At 35.3% G+C, this 15,800-nt stretch overlaps 1 protein-coding gene across 2 annotated transcripts in view; it reads left to right on the top strand.

Annotated features, from left to right (window-relative positions):
* Positions 1–15,800, top strand: part of MMP16 (matrix metallopeptidase 16) — a 175,779-nt gene that overhangs the window by 106,029 nt on the left and 53,950 nt on the right. For both annotated transcript variants that reach the window (NM_205197.3, XM_025147058.3), the window contains exon 4: positions 3,535–3,839. In NM_205197.3, coding sequence (NP_990528.2) covers positions 3,535–3,839 — 305 coding nt within the window. The remainder of the gene's footprint in view (positions 1–3,534; positions 3,840–15,800) is intronic.

Genomic DNA, 15,800 nt, shown 5'->3' with positions numbered 1-15,800 from the left:
TTCTGCTGCTGGTCTGCTCAATGTCAGCACTGAAGATTTCTCTCTACTATCTTTCTTTTCTGTGAAATGATCACTAGACAATACTCAGGGAATACCACCTTCTTATTACGATGGCCTTTGTCTTGTAGAGCTGCCACCATGCAACAGGAGTGATTTTGAGTCAGCATGTTCCCTACTTACTTTTATTTGAGACAGATTATCTGAATGTGTTGAATGTAAGATGTCTAGCTCCTTTTTTTTTATGTTACAAGTGACAGTTACCACTATCTTAGGTGACTGCTGTTTTTAAGATGTATCCATGTAATAAGAAAAGGGATCATTTAAGACTTTATCTGCTACTGCACTGATATGTCTAAACCAAATTCTCAGAAGAGTTGTAGAATTTCTGAAAGCTGATACACTGTAGCTACTGATTTTGTTAGCATGCTTTGGACACTGAGGCCATGAAAGAAATGTGAAATTCTTTGGAATTTATATGTTCGTACTGGTGAAATATTCTAAGCAATATTTCCAGCTAGACAACTTCAATGTTGTTGTTAAAAGAAGTGTAAGAATTTGGCATTTTAGGACTGAACATGGCTTGTATTAAACCCACTAAAAGGCCAATCATTTTCTGGAAATTGGAATTACTACCGATTTGTTTCATTTCTTTCGGAAGCCACATTTTTCATCATAATCTTACTCTCTCCAGAAGGCCATTTTGGAAGCCTGAAATCAGTCTTGTGCTAATATAGAATGTATGCTTTGAAAAATCCCTTTTCTTGACAATGAATCTTGAGGTGTAGAATGCCGTTTCAAAAATAATTCAATAGTTGAAGCCCCTGGAATATGTCCCCCATCGTAGGCAATCAACCATATTTAATGTATGTGACACTAGAACAATGGCTCAATTTTTCTTTTGTAATCAGTGATTAAAACTTAATTCTGTGCACTGAAAAGGCAAGAAAATGTAAAGTGATAAGGATTACAGTGTGAATCAATTCCTCTTAGACCAAGTAATTAATTCATCACCAATGCAAAACTCCAATCTGCTTTTATCCAATCTGTTTTCATCCATTTCCTCATGTCATTTTACAGGTTATATAGCCTCAAAGTGTGATTTTGATCCATTACTAAGATTTCTAAATAGAAAACAATAAAAATAATAGTAAATTTATCAGGTTAAACATTACTACATAGAAAATAACAGGCTTGCTAGACATAATCTATTTTCTAGAAAAGTGTGCTGATTCATTAGCTGTATTCATTGTATGCAGCAAACAATGGAGGACCTAATCCTTCAATGAACTTCACCTGGGACATTTTATGTGCACACTTCCAGATTAGAGAGAGACAAAATTCACCAACTTTTCATTTTATATTTGTAGCATGGCGGCATGTTAATTGTTATGAAGTTTTTGGTAGTGGCACTGTGAGTGTACTTTTGTGAGATTTTCATTGTTTTCATTGTTTTCATTCGTGTTGGTAAATTATTGTGCATTCTCACTGGGCCCAGGATGGGTGGGTTACAATCTTCCTGAGACATCTTAAAATAGTAATTCGCAGAGGGAGAGATTCTGCAGGGACTGATCCTCAGACCAGTGCATCCAATATTTTTTAACCACATAAAATGACTATAAGGAAAGGTGTTGACCTTTAACCCTTGCAGGCAGCTCAGCACTACCAGCCACTCACTCTACTCTCCGAAATGTGCTGGAGAATCAGAAAGGTAACATGGGCTGAGAAAAAAACAGATAACGGAAAAGCTACACGTGCAAGCAAAAAAACAAAGCCATGAACTTTATATTTGCAGAAAAAACACACCTATATTACACCCTTTGGAGAAGCACTATGCTCATGTGCCTTCCTTACCTCCCCTAGGATGATTCCCAACTGCTTAACTTTTCCCTTTTTGGAGAAGTTGGTATTGATTCGTCAATTAGAACAATTTGTGAAAATTTTTATCACTTGTGATTGAGATTGTAAGAAACAAAAAGGAATGATCTTTAAGTCCACGCTCTTTTAGAAAGAAAGTTAGGAATTTCTGAAATTCTTAATTACACATTTCATGCTTTTTACTAGATAGTTGCAAAATGCATGTTATGTATGGGGCTTCTTCTAATGTCTCCCATTTTATTATGCTGGCTCACAACATCAAAGGGGGATGGTGGTGGTATGACAGTAGAGTTTGAACTTTCCTACTAATATTTCATTACATACAATTCTGCTGTGTAACAGATGGCAGAAGAGAGGCAGTCTGACCAAATGGTGTCTGATGTGGAAGTGCGTATGAAACAAAGTGTCATTAAATTCCTCCATGGGGAAAAAATGGCACCTGCTGACATCCATTAATGCTTGCTGAATGTTTATGGAAACGAAACAGTGGATGTGAGCACTGTGAGACAGTGGGTGGTATGTTTCAACAGTGGGTCACCTCTGCTGATGTAGCTTTTTACAAGTGTAGCCTCCAGGCTATTTTTTATGGCGGGCAAAAATGAAGAGCTAATGGTTGTGACTATGTTGAAAAATAGTCTATTCTTAAGCCTATTCATGACATTCTTTTTGTTCTCCATTAACACATTTTGCTGTGTAGATGCATAGAAATTTACATACATTCTAGAATGTTACTTATGAAACTCGTGCTGTCCATTTAGACAAGAACATGTCAAATGAACGAGGTGGCATCAAATTGCAGCAGTTTCAGTACAGACACATAAGTCTAAAACTAATAATTGGCATTCTTGAATTCTGAAATAAAAGCAAATAAAGGAGTTTTTAAAGATAATTCTACTGTAAATTTAGTTCCACTTTGAACTCAGTTGTAATTCTGACATTAGTTTCTTTGCCCTTTACTCAGGTGTAATTGAAGAAGTAGTGGAGACTGTAATTTGTACTTAGCAATATTATTTTCAGAATTAACACAAAATTATGTTCTATCAGATGATTTTTCTGATGAACTCTACAGTCTTATGCATGATTAATAAAAGCAATCAGATTATAAAAGGCATATTAGCATCAAGCTCCTTATTTGTGATAAGGAATTATCCATCCAGTTGGAAATACATCAAGCACCATTTTCAAGGCTTTGCAAATACTGGTTGGTGGTCACAGTATGGAGCTCGGCAATTGTTAACAGACTTGCTAAGAAGTTAAAAATTTCATTTAAATAGAAACATTTTAAGCTTCTGATCAGAATTGACATGCCATTCTTTAGATGTGATGGATTTGAATTGTGATCCAGGAGGTAAACAGTCAGTGGCTGATTAATCTGGTTATCCCACTGCTAGGAATTTTTTCATTTAGAAATATTCTTCATGTTCTAAAAATAAGGTTTTTGCACTGCTGAGAATAACCCAGCTAACATGTAATAAGCTTTAGCATAAAGGACTACACAGATTAACGGAATTTCTCACCTGCTTGATTAAAAATAATTTCCTTAAGGGAAATAATGCCACTCTGGTTTGTTTTAGTGGAGGCACTTTTTTTTAATAATTAAGGAAAAATGGATGTAAGCAGTCAAGTTTAATCTGTTTAATCTTTCTCTGTTTCTTTCAGCATTAAGAACGTCACTCCAAAAGTAGGTGATGCTGAAACTCGTAAAGCCATTCGCCGTGCCTTTGATGTGTGGCAGAATGTAACTCCTCTAACATTTGAAGAAGTTCCTTATATTGAATTAGAAAATGGCAAGAGAGACGTGGATATTACGATCATTTTTGCATCAGGTTTTCATGGAGACAGTTCTCCCTTTGATGGGGAGGGAGGATTTTTGGCCCATGCATATTTCCCTGGGCCAGGAATTGGGGGAGACACTCATTTTGACTCAGATGAGCCATGGACTTTGGGAAATCCTAATCATGATGGTAAGAGAAGATTTCAGTTTAAACAAAATGAATAAAAATAATTAAAATGTGTCATGAATTATCAGATATTTCTATGCTTCCCTATTCTTAAAGTCACTTAGTTTCCTAAGTTCACAATTCTTTAGACATCTCTTCATTTAATTGGTCTGTTATTAATCTTCAACAAAAAGTTTCTGTCTAAAAGTAACTTTGAGCATGAAAACGTGTTTCTCTTGAAGCACATTAAACTCTCATGAGGAAAATTTATGTTCATTCAACCACTGTACTGTTGAATGTCTACATAAACTCCTTTCATTTCTAACTTGTTTGCCATATGTGTTTTATTTAGGTTTAGGGGAAATTGAATGTTCATTAGTAGTAATATATGAGTGGTTAAAAACAACTGAGACTACTCACCAATACAGTGAATATCTATATGTAAGAAACCTAATCTGTTTTTCTTAATGGTGATGAAATGGCAGCATTTTAAGTCAGCTCTTAAGAGTGCTATTCCAAGAACAGAACTAATGTTTCCCAATTTTGTATCTTTTTTGGAACTCGTGATTCCTTATTTAAGTTGTATATACCTTATAGTCATATAATTGACTACACAATGCAGTAGACAAACCTATAGTTTAACAGCTGAAGACTACAGATGCTCTTCAAAGATATTTTTTGCAGAAGCATAATCTGACTTTTGCTGAGCTCCAAGTTCATGTGACTAAATTAATTCCATTATCTAAGAAGCCTAATTTAAAGCTGACTTTTGCATATATGTCAGAAGAGTATCAAGAAAGTATTTTTGTGTAGACATCCTGTTTTCACTGCTTTGGCTCCAGATGTACTAGTAGGTCTCTACATCTCAGTTACACAGCTGTAGAGAGTCTTTTCAGCAAACAATGATGCACAGAAGAGGATGAACTGATACACAAACAGGATGTTACTGATGCACAAAAAATTATAAAGATAAGAATGAAATGCAAAATTTCTATTTGAATGTTAAACCTATCCTGTGAACAGTCAGAGGCTTTATCTAATAGGAAGTTTCTCACCCAATATCTTCCAAGTCAAATTCAGAGTTTTTTGTGTACCAGCATTTGTAGCCTGGTGTTTCTAGCAAAGCATTAAATGAATATTTCGGGGATATTTTGACTGTTCTGATGGTGCAATACTTCTGTTGCGCAAGGGACAGTGAGGCAAGAACAGCTTACTGTAACGTGAAGGACTTCAGTCGAAGAATGGGTTCAAGAAGCTTATCTCCTGTATACTGAACCCAAGATTCTTTTGGAGCAAAATGTAGCACACTGCTTATATTTGCCCTCCACAAGCTCAGCTCAGAGAAACAACAGTGAGAGTCTGCTGTTTGTGCAGTTCAATTACATTGTCAGTCTCTGCATTGTGAGGTTAAATCAAGGTGGTTTTATAGGCTTAGTGAGAAACAAATGCTGCAGATCATGTTCTTTGTTTCTGGAACTATTTCTTAAAGCACTCAGGAAAATCTACAGGCATTTGTATTTTGAAAACAAGGTGTCATTGTAAAATGTGATAACACTTTTGGAACATTTCCGCATATGGATACTTTTAGAGTGTATTAAAATGTGTGACCTTCTAGCTATCTTCTTCTGTTTCTTAAATAATCTTCAGAGTGCAAAAGGACACACATTTTTTATTGTATCTTTTTGTAGTTGTCTTTTGTAGAGCAGTTGTCAAAAGCTATTTCTTGTATTTATTTATTTTAAGATATCTAGAATGAAAAAAATTAAGTGACCACAAAATGGTGTTATTACTAAAAATGTGTTTTTAGATATCTTAGAATGTTGGCCCTTTATAAGGAAAAAGTTTTGTTGTCTGTGTCATGAAGAGTTATCAGAAAAAAAATATTTTTCAGTTTTAATAACTTCTACCTTGATATGTTCTTATATACTTTTATGAGGGAGAGGTATTCCTATTAGAATCCAGTAGTCAAGATGAAGAACCCAGGATAATTTATGACTGCAAAATTTTTTTGCAAAATAAATGAAAATTAAAATAAATATCTTACCAATCTAAGTTTTCCAAAGAATTTTGACAAATCCTAGTTTCATTGATGATATCATATGTATAGCAAATCTTTGGTCAGACCTATTGTCAAAACAAATGCACTGTGTGATTAACACCCTAGAAATAGCAACATATGTGTAGTTGATTTGTATGTTCAGAGCTCCTATTTCTTTATGACTTCCAGTTATCAGGTAGACCAATGACAATTTTACTGCATTAGCTTAGGTCTAGGAATCCTGAAGGAATGTCCACTTTTTTATTTTTTTTGGTGACTGGAAACAATTTCCAAGTGGAAAAAGAAGACAAGCATTCCATTGGGGATTGACAGGAAGAAAAGACTTACAGCTCTCTTAGGCTCTCTACCATCTTGAGCTCAGTCTAAGAGCACTGAAAAACAGAAGGTTGAAAAATCTATTTCTGATCTTAGCCATGAGTCATTTTTCCCAGGTGAGTGTCTTTTTTTTTAAGCTTCATTGCTGCAGTAGTCCACCAATAGTCATCTTCATGTGGTGTTGCTAAATATTGAACAGAAGAGTAAAAAGTTTTAGCAATAAATTTTATTTCTTATTTTTTAAATTAAATATCAAGAAAGCAATGATTTTCTCAGATTTCTATTTAATTAGATTATCTATTTAATTTCTATTCTAATTAAACCAGAGTGATTTGAAAACTCAAATCAGCCCAGTTATTTAGAAGCAAAATGCAAATCGTACATCCTATTGAAAAGTACTTTCCTGATTTTTCACCTTTTACTGTTCTGCTAATGAAAATACCTATTGTCTACTTCAGAAAAGACAGCCAGCTCCTTGAAATGCTTCCATAAACTGTTTTAACTTTTATAAAAGTTTATGTAGCATTTTTTTTCTATTGAATGAGCAGTAAACCAAGAAGGAAATAAGGAATGATATACAAATTCAGTATTCTGAGTAAAAATATTTCTAAGTTACCTTACATCAACTAGTTAATCACACTGACTTCATACTCTAGGTATACTGTTGTTGTTTTTGTTATTGTTTTTGTTATTGTTTGTTTGTTTTTCTCAACACGCTTTCTTGATTTTATTGGCTTTTACTTGGCTTAAATAGTTTTCCAGACTGAGAGATCATTTTCAACTGTTACACTTCATCTCTGTAGCTCGGTGCTACTTTCCTTTGCCTCTTTAGGGGCATGATTTTTTGTGGTTTGCAGATTTCTAATCAAAAGTTCTAAGAAGTCTGTTCTTTGACTCCTCCCTCATTCTGAAGAATGTAGAAATGAAGACTTCTAGGAGTAGTCTAATAGGTCTACTGGTCAGAAAAAGCACTCTTATTACAGGAATTAATGCTTTGCTTTCAGGATAAGTTGAATACAGCTGGTATCTTAATTTCAACTGAGCCGCAGTAACTCTTCCCTGAACTTCTTTCCATAGCACTTCCAGTGATGGTCAGAAAGGAGAATGAAAAATTGGGAACCACAGAAGAGTAAACAAGGACAGAATCTCTTTTGATAGGAAAGAAGTATTTATTAAAAAGAAATTTAAACTTTCTTTTATTTTGAATATAAGCACTTGAAAGAAAAAGAAAAGGAAAAATAAAAAAAGGAAAAGGAAGACATTTTAATATATTAATTTAAGGATATGAGAGACATTACATTGCCCTCATGACTTCAATCCGTTTAGGTGCTATACACACATCACCTTATTTCTGAAACAAAAAATTTATTTGCAATGAATGATATATCTAAATGTAGAAAAGGGCAATGACCTCTTGGTGCAATATGGGAGATAATGTATATTCAAAATCATTAACAGCAATCTTTTTTCTAAGTATATTTTTAATTGCAAAAGTTTCAAATCACTGCATGTAAATTGAAAGTCACGGAGACAGGAGGAGGAGGGGACTGTCTGTACTGCTAGTGAAAAGTTCCTCTACTATGCTCTGTTTCCTTGAAGCTGATGGTAGATCCTGATGGCTTTAACAGGGCTGTCCTCCAAGTTATCTTCATCTTGCCATTATTAAATATGGAGGATGTAATTTTTTTTTATTCACTGCAATATAATTAGAAGTTCAAGTGTTGGATTCTAGTTAGATTTCTGGACAATCACTGTGTAGTTGTTAAGCCTTAGAACCAGTAACATCTTCCTCTCCTACTCTCTAAATTACTGCAGGATGATAGATCATATACATTTTCAAGGTCTTGTAAATAAGATGCTATCCCCTATCCTAAGAAAACTAATTATGTTTTTCTACTTATATTCTTCATATTTGGCTTTATTTTAAGCAGCTTTCTTTATAAATCTGAGGTAATTTTAAATAATGTCTGAGGAACTTAGCTGTTTTCTACTGGGGAAAAAAAAGGACAATGTACTTCGACAACAGTACAGTTATGAATAGGACTTATCTTGCAGCTCTGCCTTGTTAGTAATATATAGTGATAGAATAAAGTTTTTTGGCAAGTTTTCCTATGTTTATTTTAAAAAATGTAAATTAAAAAGAAAACAAATACACACTTTTTTTATAGTATTCACTAGATTTTATTGGATTGTCTCATTCCAATGAGTGAAGGTTGCTTATGATCTCATGATAAAACTGTTGAGAAAGAGATGAGTCAACATCTGATCTAAGAGTTCCTCATAACCCTTGGCAGCCCCAACCCATCAAAGTGAGGTTTCTAATTAAAAGCTGTGCTCAGAATCTTCATTTGACTGGTGGTGACAGGAAATTTTCTTTCTTCAACTGAGAGTATTTGAAAACATTTTTGCTACCTGTCAGAAGGCATGCACTCCTGCTTCTACTTCAAAAATTGCAGTGGTGTATGAAAATTGATTTTAGATTTGTCTTGCTAAATGCACTTAAGCTCTTTTTTAAAGCAGTTATTTTTTCTGGGAAGTACTGAATGAATCTAAACCTATTTAAGGGAGTGTTAAACCAGTTTGAATGGAGAACACAGTACTTCTAACTAGATTAATTTAAGATTGACCTACTTACACATGTGTAGCTTTTTAAAACAGAGTGAGATTTAGAAGTAGCTCTTAGGGAAAACAAGGATGTCTTGAGAGCTTAAGCTTCAAGCAGATTAGACATGATGCTTAATGTACCATTTGCTGACTAAAATCTGACTGTAGAAGTGTGGCTTTCAGTGGCAGAAAATACTTGGCAAAATCTAGGCATAAGCTCTCAGTATATCAGTAGAGTTAGTTTGATATTCTTATCCTCGCATTAATGAGGATATTTCCCTGCTGAAAAAGACCTGGGGTTATTGGTGGATGAGAAGCTGGGCATAAGCCAGCAATGTGCCCTTGCAGCCCAGAAAGACAACTGTATCAAAAGAAGCATGGCCAGCAGAGCAAGGGAGGTGATCCTGCTCCTCTATTCTGTGCTGGTGAGGCCTCACCTAGAGTACTGCATCCAGATGTAGAGTCCTCAGTATAGGAGAGATGTGGACCTGTTGGAGCATGTCCAGAGGAGGGCCACAAAAATGGTCCAAGAGGTGGAATACCTCTACTATGAGGACAGTCTGAGAGAGCTGAAGTTGTTCAGCTTGGAGAGGAGAAGACTCTGACTTGACCTGATAGCAGCATTTCGATATCTTAATGAGAGCTACAGGAAAAAGGGGGACGGACTCTTGAGCAGGGTCTGTGGAGATAGAACTATGGAAATGGTTTAAAAAGCTTAAAGAGGGTAGATTTAGGTTAGATATAAGGAAAAAGTCTTTTACAGGGAGGATGGTGAGGCACTGGAACAATTTGCCCAGTGATGTGGTGGATGTCTTGTCCAGACTCCAGGAGTCTTGCAAGGTGAGACTGCATCAGGCCCTGGGCAACCTGATTTAGCTGTGCATGTCCCTGTTCATTGCAGGGGAGTTGGACTAAATGACCTTTAAGGTCCCTTCCAACTCTAAGGATTCAATGATTCTATAACTGCAAGAGAAATAGAAATGAAGGTTACATGCATGCTTTTTTTATGTCTGTGGTAAATTTACTATGGCAGGTACAACACAATATTGCAGTTCTGAAGAAACCAGTCTTCTGTCAAAACAAAGCAAAACAAAACAAAACAAGGAAATAACAACAACTACAAAAAGAATAGACGAAGTTACATTCTAGCAAGTCAAATACTTTTATGGAAGTAATAGATACTGGTGTGCATTTGCTTTTAAATTTTGAGGATGATATGTTTGCTGAGTGCTAACACTCATGTGAGATACTTGGAACTTTATATACATTAATCTGTTCTAGAAGAAGTAAATATAAAACTCTTTTCAAGGATTTTGTAATTTTTTGATAACTCTTTAGTACTCAAAATGTAGCAAGTTTTGCAGACTTGAATACAAACAAACAAAAAAACCTGCCCTTTTGTACCATGCAATTGATAGTTCTTTCATTTTGCCAGGAAAAAGCTTTTTTGGACATCACACGGATACACTATCTAGTGTAAGATGCTTGGACACTAGTTAGCGTGTAGATTCTGCTGTGTTTTGCTGTAAGCTTTGTGTTCGCAGCCAAGAAAAATTTATGAAAATCCTGATCTCTGAACTGCATAGATCAACTTGTAGTAAATTTTTTTTGGCTGCCAGTGTGGTTGTCACAGAGCAGCAGATATATGCTGCTGGAAATATGAACCAGTGGAGCTGTGAAAACTACATCTCCTAAGGGAGCTCCATGTCTCAAGCAATGCATGTTATATGCAATGGTTAGATATGAAGCAAGCTGAGTATTTCTAAAAATTTCTAAATTTCTAAATTTCTAAAGAATCTATTAAAATCTTAGCACTGTTTTCATAGCTCTCTTGCTTAATTGATTATATATGTTTTAATAATCTTTTATTGATATTGGATTTGATCTGCAGGCAAACAATGTGACCCAGCAGTCATTGCATGCTTATTTTTCATTTCTGTACTAGGTTAAATATGTAAAAAACTGATTGTCTTATTTGATATTTTTGTGTGTCATACTTGTGTATATATTTTTAAACACAGAATTGACATCACAGATTCCCAGAAAATATCCTGCTTGTTAATTTGGCTATTAGCTGATACCTAGGGAAGTGGATAAGAGCAGAGCAAGCGTATGGCAACAAAACACTAGCATATTCACACTTAGCTTCCAGCAATCTGTGGCTCATTGAATTTCTGAGCCAGAGGCCGTATTTTTGTGTTTAATAGCCTTTGAGGGATTTCCTTTCATGAACTGGTGTAATCTGATTTTGAACCTGTGTAAGCATTTAGTATCCACAACATCCTGTGGCAATGTGTTCTATAGCTTAAGCAGATATGAACTATCTTCCCCTGAATTTTGAACCTACCATTAACAAATTCATTTTAGGTACACTGATAATTATCTTGTGAAGAAGTAGTTTCCTAATCATTTTATCTATGTCGTTAATATTTTTTGGACTGCTGCCATGTCTTGTTTTCAAGATAAAGAGTACTTGCTTTATTTATATATATGTTTTTGTAAGGTTAAAGAAGCCCAATTCTGTTCTAAACTGAATCTGTTTTGAGTGCAAAATGAGAGAATTAGCAGTATTATAAATTAGTTGGCAAAAAAGCAACTATTACGTTTATAGTATTTCACAATGATGAAAGTGCCAAGATAATTTAAATTTAATAATTTAAAAGAAATTTGCAAGCTGCAGATGAATGGAGTAACTGCTTAACTGCTGGTTCTTTTCATTTCACCATTCCCCTTGATATCTAGGAGTCTACTCACATGCAGGTAATGCTTTCTATTGCTAAACCTCAAGGCTTCCGTTATTCAGATAGCAAACCAGTCATTTCCCAGTTGTAAGTGCAGGTTGTACTGTTAGGACTTAATAGGGTAATCTGTCCTCAAGCTTCCCATACATTACCTGGGTGTGCCGGGTGTGCCTACACTCACCTGTTGTTCCATGTCCAGTCACCCAAAGATCTTATATAAAATGGTATCTTGGAAACGTTCCATATGTACTTAAAGTATCACTGTGTTATGCAGAGCTGTTAATGTAGAGCTGCACTCAGGAACAGAAAGACCCCTTCTGTTCTTGAAGAGTTGGAGAATGCTTTAAAAAACAACTGTAAGTGGCCATGGGTAGCACGTGAGGACAGACTGTACAGACAAGTTGAGCAGGTCTGTCTGGTAGACCCCTTGTACTTTCTGGAAGCCAAATATTGAGAATACTTATCACTGGAAATATAATGAGCTCTTTTTTTTTTTTTTTTTAATTGTTATAAAGTTACGTACTTATTGTTGTTGGTAGTTTTTTGTGTTTTTTCTTTTTTTTTTTTTTTTTTTTTTTTTTTTTTGCTTGTTCGTTTGTTTTACTTTCACAGAACACCCATCTGAGAAAAGGAGGTTGTGGATGCCCCATCCCCGGAGGCATTCAAGGCCAGGGTGGATGTGGCTCTGGGCAGACTGGTCTAGTGGCTGGTGACCCTGCACACAGCAGGGGGTTTGAAACTCAATGATCATTATGGTCCTTTTCAACCCAGGCCACTCTATGATTCTATGATTTATATATAACTAAAAGGTAAACTTGGTGAGTGAAGGGTATGTTGTGTACAAATCCAGCCCAGTGTTCTGGATATGTTTAGTTGGCTACATGTAGTATAGCCTGGGGGCTGTGAGAGTGCAATATTATGCTCTCACCTTCCTTCTTGGCCTAAAATTGTCAAGTGCACCATTATGTCCAACAAAAGAGAGGCTGAGGAGCATGTCAAGGAGATGGTCTTTGTAATATTCTTAATTAAAGCAATAAAAATGTAACTGTTAAGCACATCTTACGCTATGCTTTGAGTATCTACAGATGCAAGGTGGTCATTACACTATAGCCAGACAAAAAGTCATGATGCAGACAGTAAGCCAAAAAGGCAGTGTAGCCAAATCAACTAAGTTGAATATTGCTCTCATCATGCTGTAGGCAAATAGAAACCATTGCAAGCCTATGTGGACTAGGTAGGGAAGCTGCAAACTCAGTTTTTCTTCTAAACTTCAACTGGAGGTTGTTTCCCATGTATCAAGGACAGCGTAACAAAGTGCTTAGATTTGTCATCTGCCTCTGTTTGCTATCAGCCAGGCTGAAACTACTAATGAAAAGTGTTAAAATTAAACTGGCAGACTTTGCATAGAAATAAATGACGAAAGTTCACATTGTCTGTTATGTCAACTTTATTGCCAAGGAAACATTTAGATGACAGGGAGAACGAACTCTAGCAGCTACATTCAAAGAAAAAGGACTGAGCATGTCATTATTATTATGAGTTGATTTTTTCTTTTTTCTTTCTTTCAAAGAGGTCTTTGTCTCTAATATACGACTACATAATAATGAAAATTAGACATTATTAATGTCTTCCCAAGCTGGATTCATTGGACCAGACACCAGTATTATTATGTTAAGAATAGTGAGCTATTATGGGGAAATTTAGTTGAAAAAGTTTTTGAAATTAAAAATACATTGAAGCTACTGATAGTTCCATGATGATGATGATGATTTTTTTCTTCAGTATGCTACAAAAGGTCATTGTCAAGGATGTTTTTTTCAGGCAGATGAATGTATTTTGAATGAGTGCATATTTAAAATATGGATCAGCCTCTTCATGATTGTTTTCACAACCACAAAACTCCTCACACATGGTTTTTGAGTGGGAACTACTATGAAACGAAAAAAAAAAAGCTTTCTTACTAAGTAAAGCATGTGAAGATCTATACTCTTAAACGTGCTAGATTACCTTTATCATCATGAATAAATTGCCATACATAGAAAATAAACCTAAAAAACACACTTGAAATCATATTTTTATCAGTCTGAGATAGTAGTAGAAATAATTTAGGAAGGAGAATTATCTGTGATCCTCAAATTGTCTGACCAAACAGAAAGTTCTGTTATTTGAAGTACGCATTGGTCTTGGCACCCCAATTCTCTGGTGAACTAAAGAAACCTTTTCTCCAAGACAGCAGCTTTAGAAAATTTGATTTTTTTCCCCACAGTCATTCTATAGGATATCATTACTGTGCTGACTCCTTCTCTTCCCTATGTTTTCATATATTACATGAAATTTGAAAAATCACATTCCTGATTACCCTGGAAAATGTCATATTTTCCTGAGAGAATGAGACAAGAACTTTATAATAAACATATATTTATTTATCTATTAGGCAAAATATTAACAGATCACTGTTGCAAAAGTAGAATGTAAGCTAATCCTAAAATATAAGGAAATATTATATTATAAATTTTTAAAAATTAGTGTATCATTTTCTAATGAAAGACTTTCATATGTCTATGTTCTCCAATCCAGAGACTAATTCGTGCTTTACCTTGACAATTCTTCAAGTCAAAATGCTCAAATCATATGTTCTTGAGGCCGTTTTTTTTTCTTTTTTTAATCTATATTTAGACTTCATAAGAGGCTTGGGTTTCAAAAAAATGCTGAGCAGCTAACACTGGTACCTGGCAAAATCTACAGCTAAAATATCTGGTTGGGAAAAAGATGAAAACATGAAGATCAAAAAGAATGAGTTAAATTAAAAGAACAAGATTAATTTGTGCAAAATGTTTTTGTTGTAGCAGACAAGTTTAAGTCTTAAAAGCTTAAGCTCAAGTAAATGATGAATGTTTCCTGATTTTGTTCACAGAATAATTAAATCTGTAACTTATACTTTTATAATTAATACTTTGCCATGGGCTTAAATGAAAAAAACCTAAGTCAGAAGCCAGCAGATTTCAGTGGCGGGGAATCAATCTGACCTAAAGTTGGTGTTTATGTCTGAGTTAACCTCAAGGAATCCCTTTGTAGTGAGAGTAGAGATATATTGCCTGCAGTGTTGAAACCATGCAATTTCAGATGAGGAGAAGTGAAGTGATAACTAATTTCTAATAATAGTACTAGTTGGGGTATGAACAAATCTTTGTCCTCAGGAGAGATGTCTGATTTGGCAATGGTTCAGTATTACACACAGAAAAGGTGGTTACCAGTGCACCTTTTCCTATGGTGGGACAGCAAACGCTCTGCTGTTAGTCTAAATTTGGTAACACACAAAAGAATTGCCTTGCTTACATTTTGAATGTGTTGCTGGTAATATTGTAACATGTAAATGCATACACATTTACTTTCCTTTAATATAAGAATAATGCATAGCTCCTTTCTACTGATGCAGTTTGTGAACTGATACAAAGTAGGAGGAACTGAGACAATCACTGTGTACTTAGAAAACTGAAGTTATGGAAGTAATGTTGCATAGGATTAATGTTGCTAGTTTCACTTCAGCTAGCAGTTCTAGGAGAAGCAATGAAAATATTATGGCCTAAGCTTCAGAAACATCTTACAGCTGCAATATATACCAACAGATGGTTCTTAGCTGGTTTGAGTTCCTAATGACTGCTTGTATTACTAGCAGGGCTGGTCATGGTGGCTGCACAGGGGAAAAATAATGGTTCCAGGCTTGCTTGAGCGCAGAATGTGGTAGACCAGCTGTGGGACCAGTGTCTTGAGTCCAGCAGGGCTCCTTACAAACAGAAGGGAAAGTGAGCTAGAACGGATGCCCACGGTGAGGCTGTGGCCCATCTATCATCCCTGTGTTCAAGCCTCTCCAGCACATCTCTTTAATCCTGGAGAATGCCCAGCAGAGCTGGTTCTCAGGCATCTCCATGCTGATGGCAAGACTCCCTGATGCCAAAGTAACATCATTCTCCAAGTGCCTCACTTATTCCTCTGTCTAAGGTAAACCAAACAGGTATGTCGTTATATTCATGGATAACAGAGATCTATCTAGTAGATTATAGCATTTCATATGAATAAATTTTAACAAAATAGAAGATTTGTCTTTCTGTCATTTTCCTGTTTTTATGATCTCCAGGTTAGCATTGCCTCAATTTAAAATATGATATATTCTTGGATCAAGTTTCCCTTTGAAGTCTGCAGGCTTCTCAGAAAACATATCTGCTTCTCAGATCAGAGAAATTTTAATGATTTTTTCTTTCTACTAAT

The sequence above is a fragment of the Gallus gallus genome, chromosome 2 (genome assembly GCF_016699485.2).
Source record: "Gallus gallus isolate bGalGal1 chromosome 2, bGalGal1.mat.broiler.GRCg7b, whole genome shotgun sequence".
In the NCBI taxonomy this organism is placed as follows: Eukaryota; Metazoa; Chordata; class Aves; order Galliformes; family Phasianidae; genus Gallus; species Gallus gallus.
The sequence above is the reverse complement of the archived record's forward strand: the minus strand, read 5'-3'. Positions and strand labels throughout refer to the sequence as shown.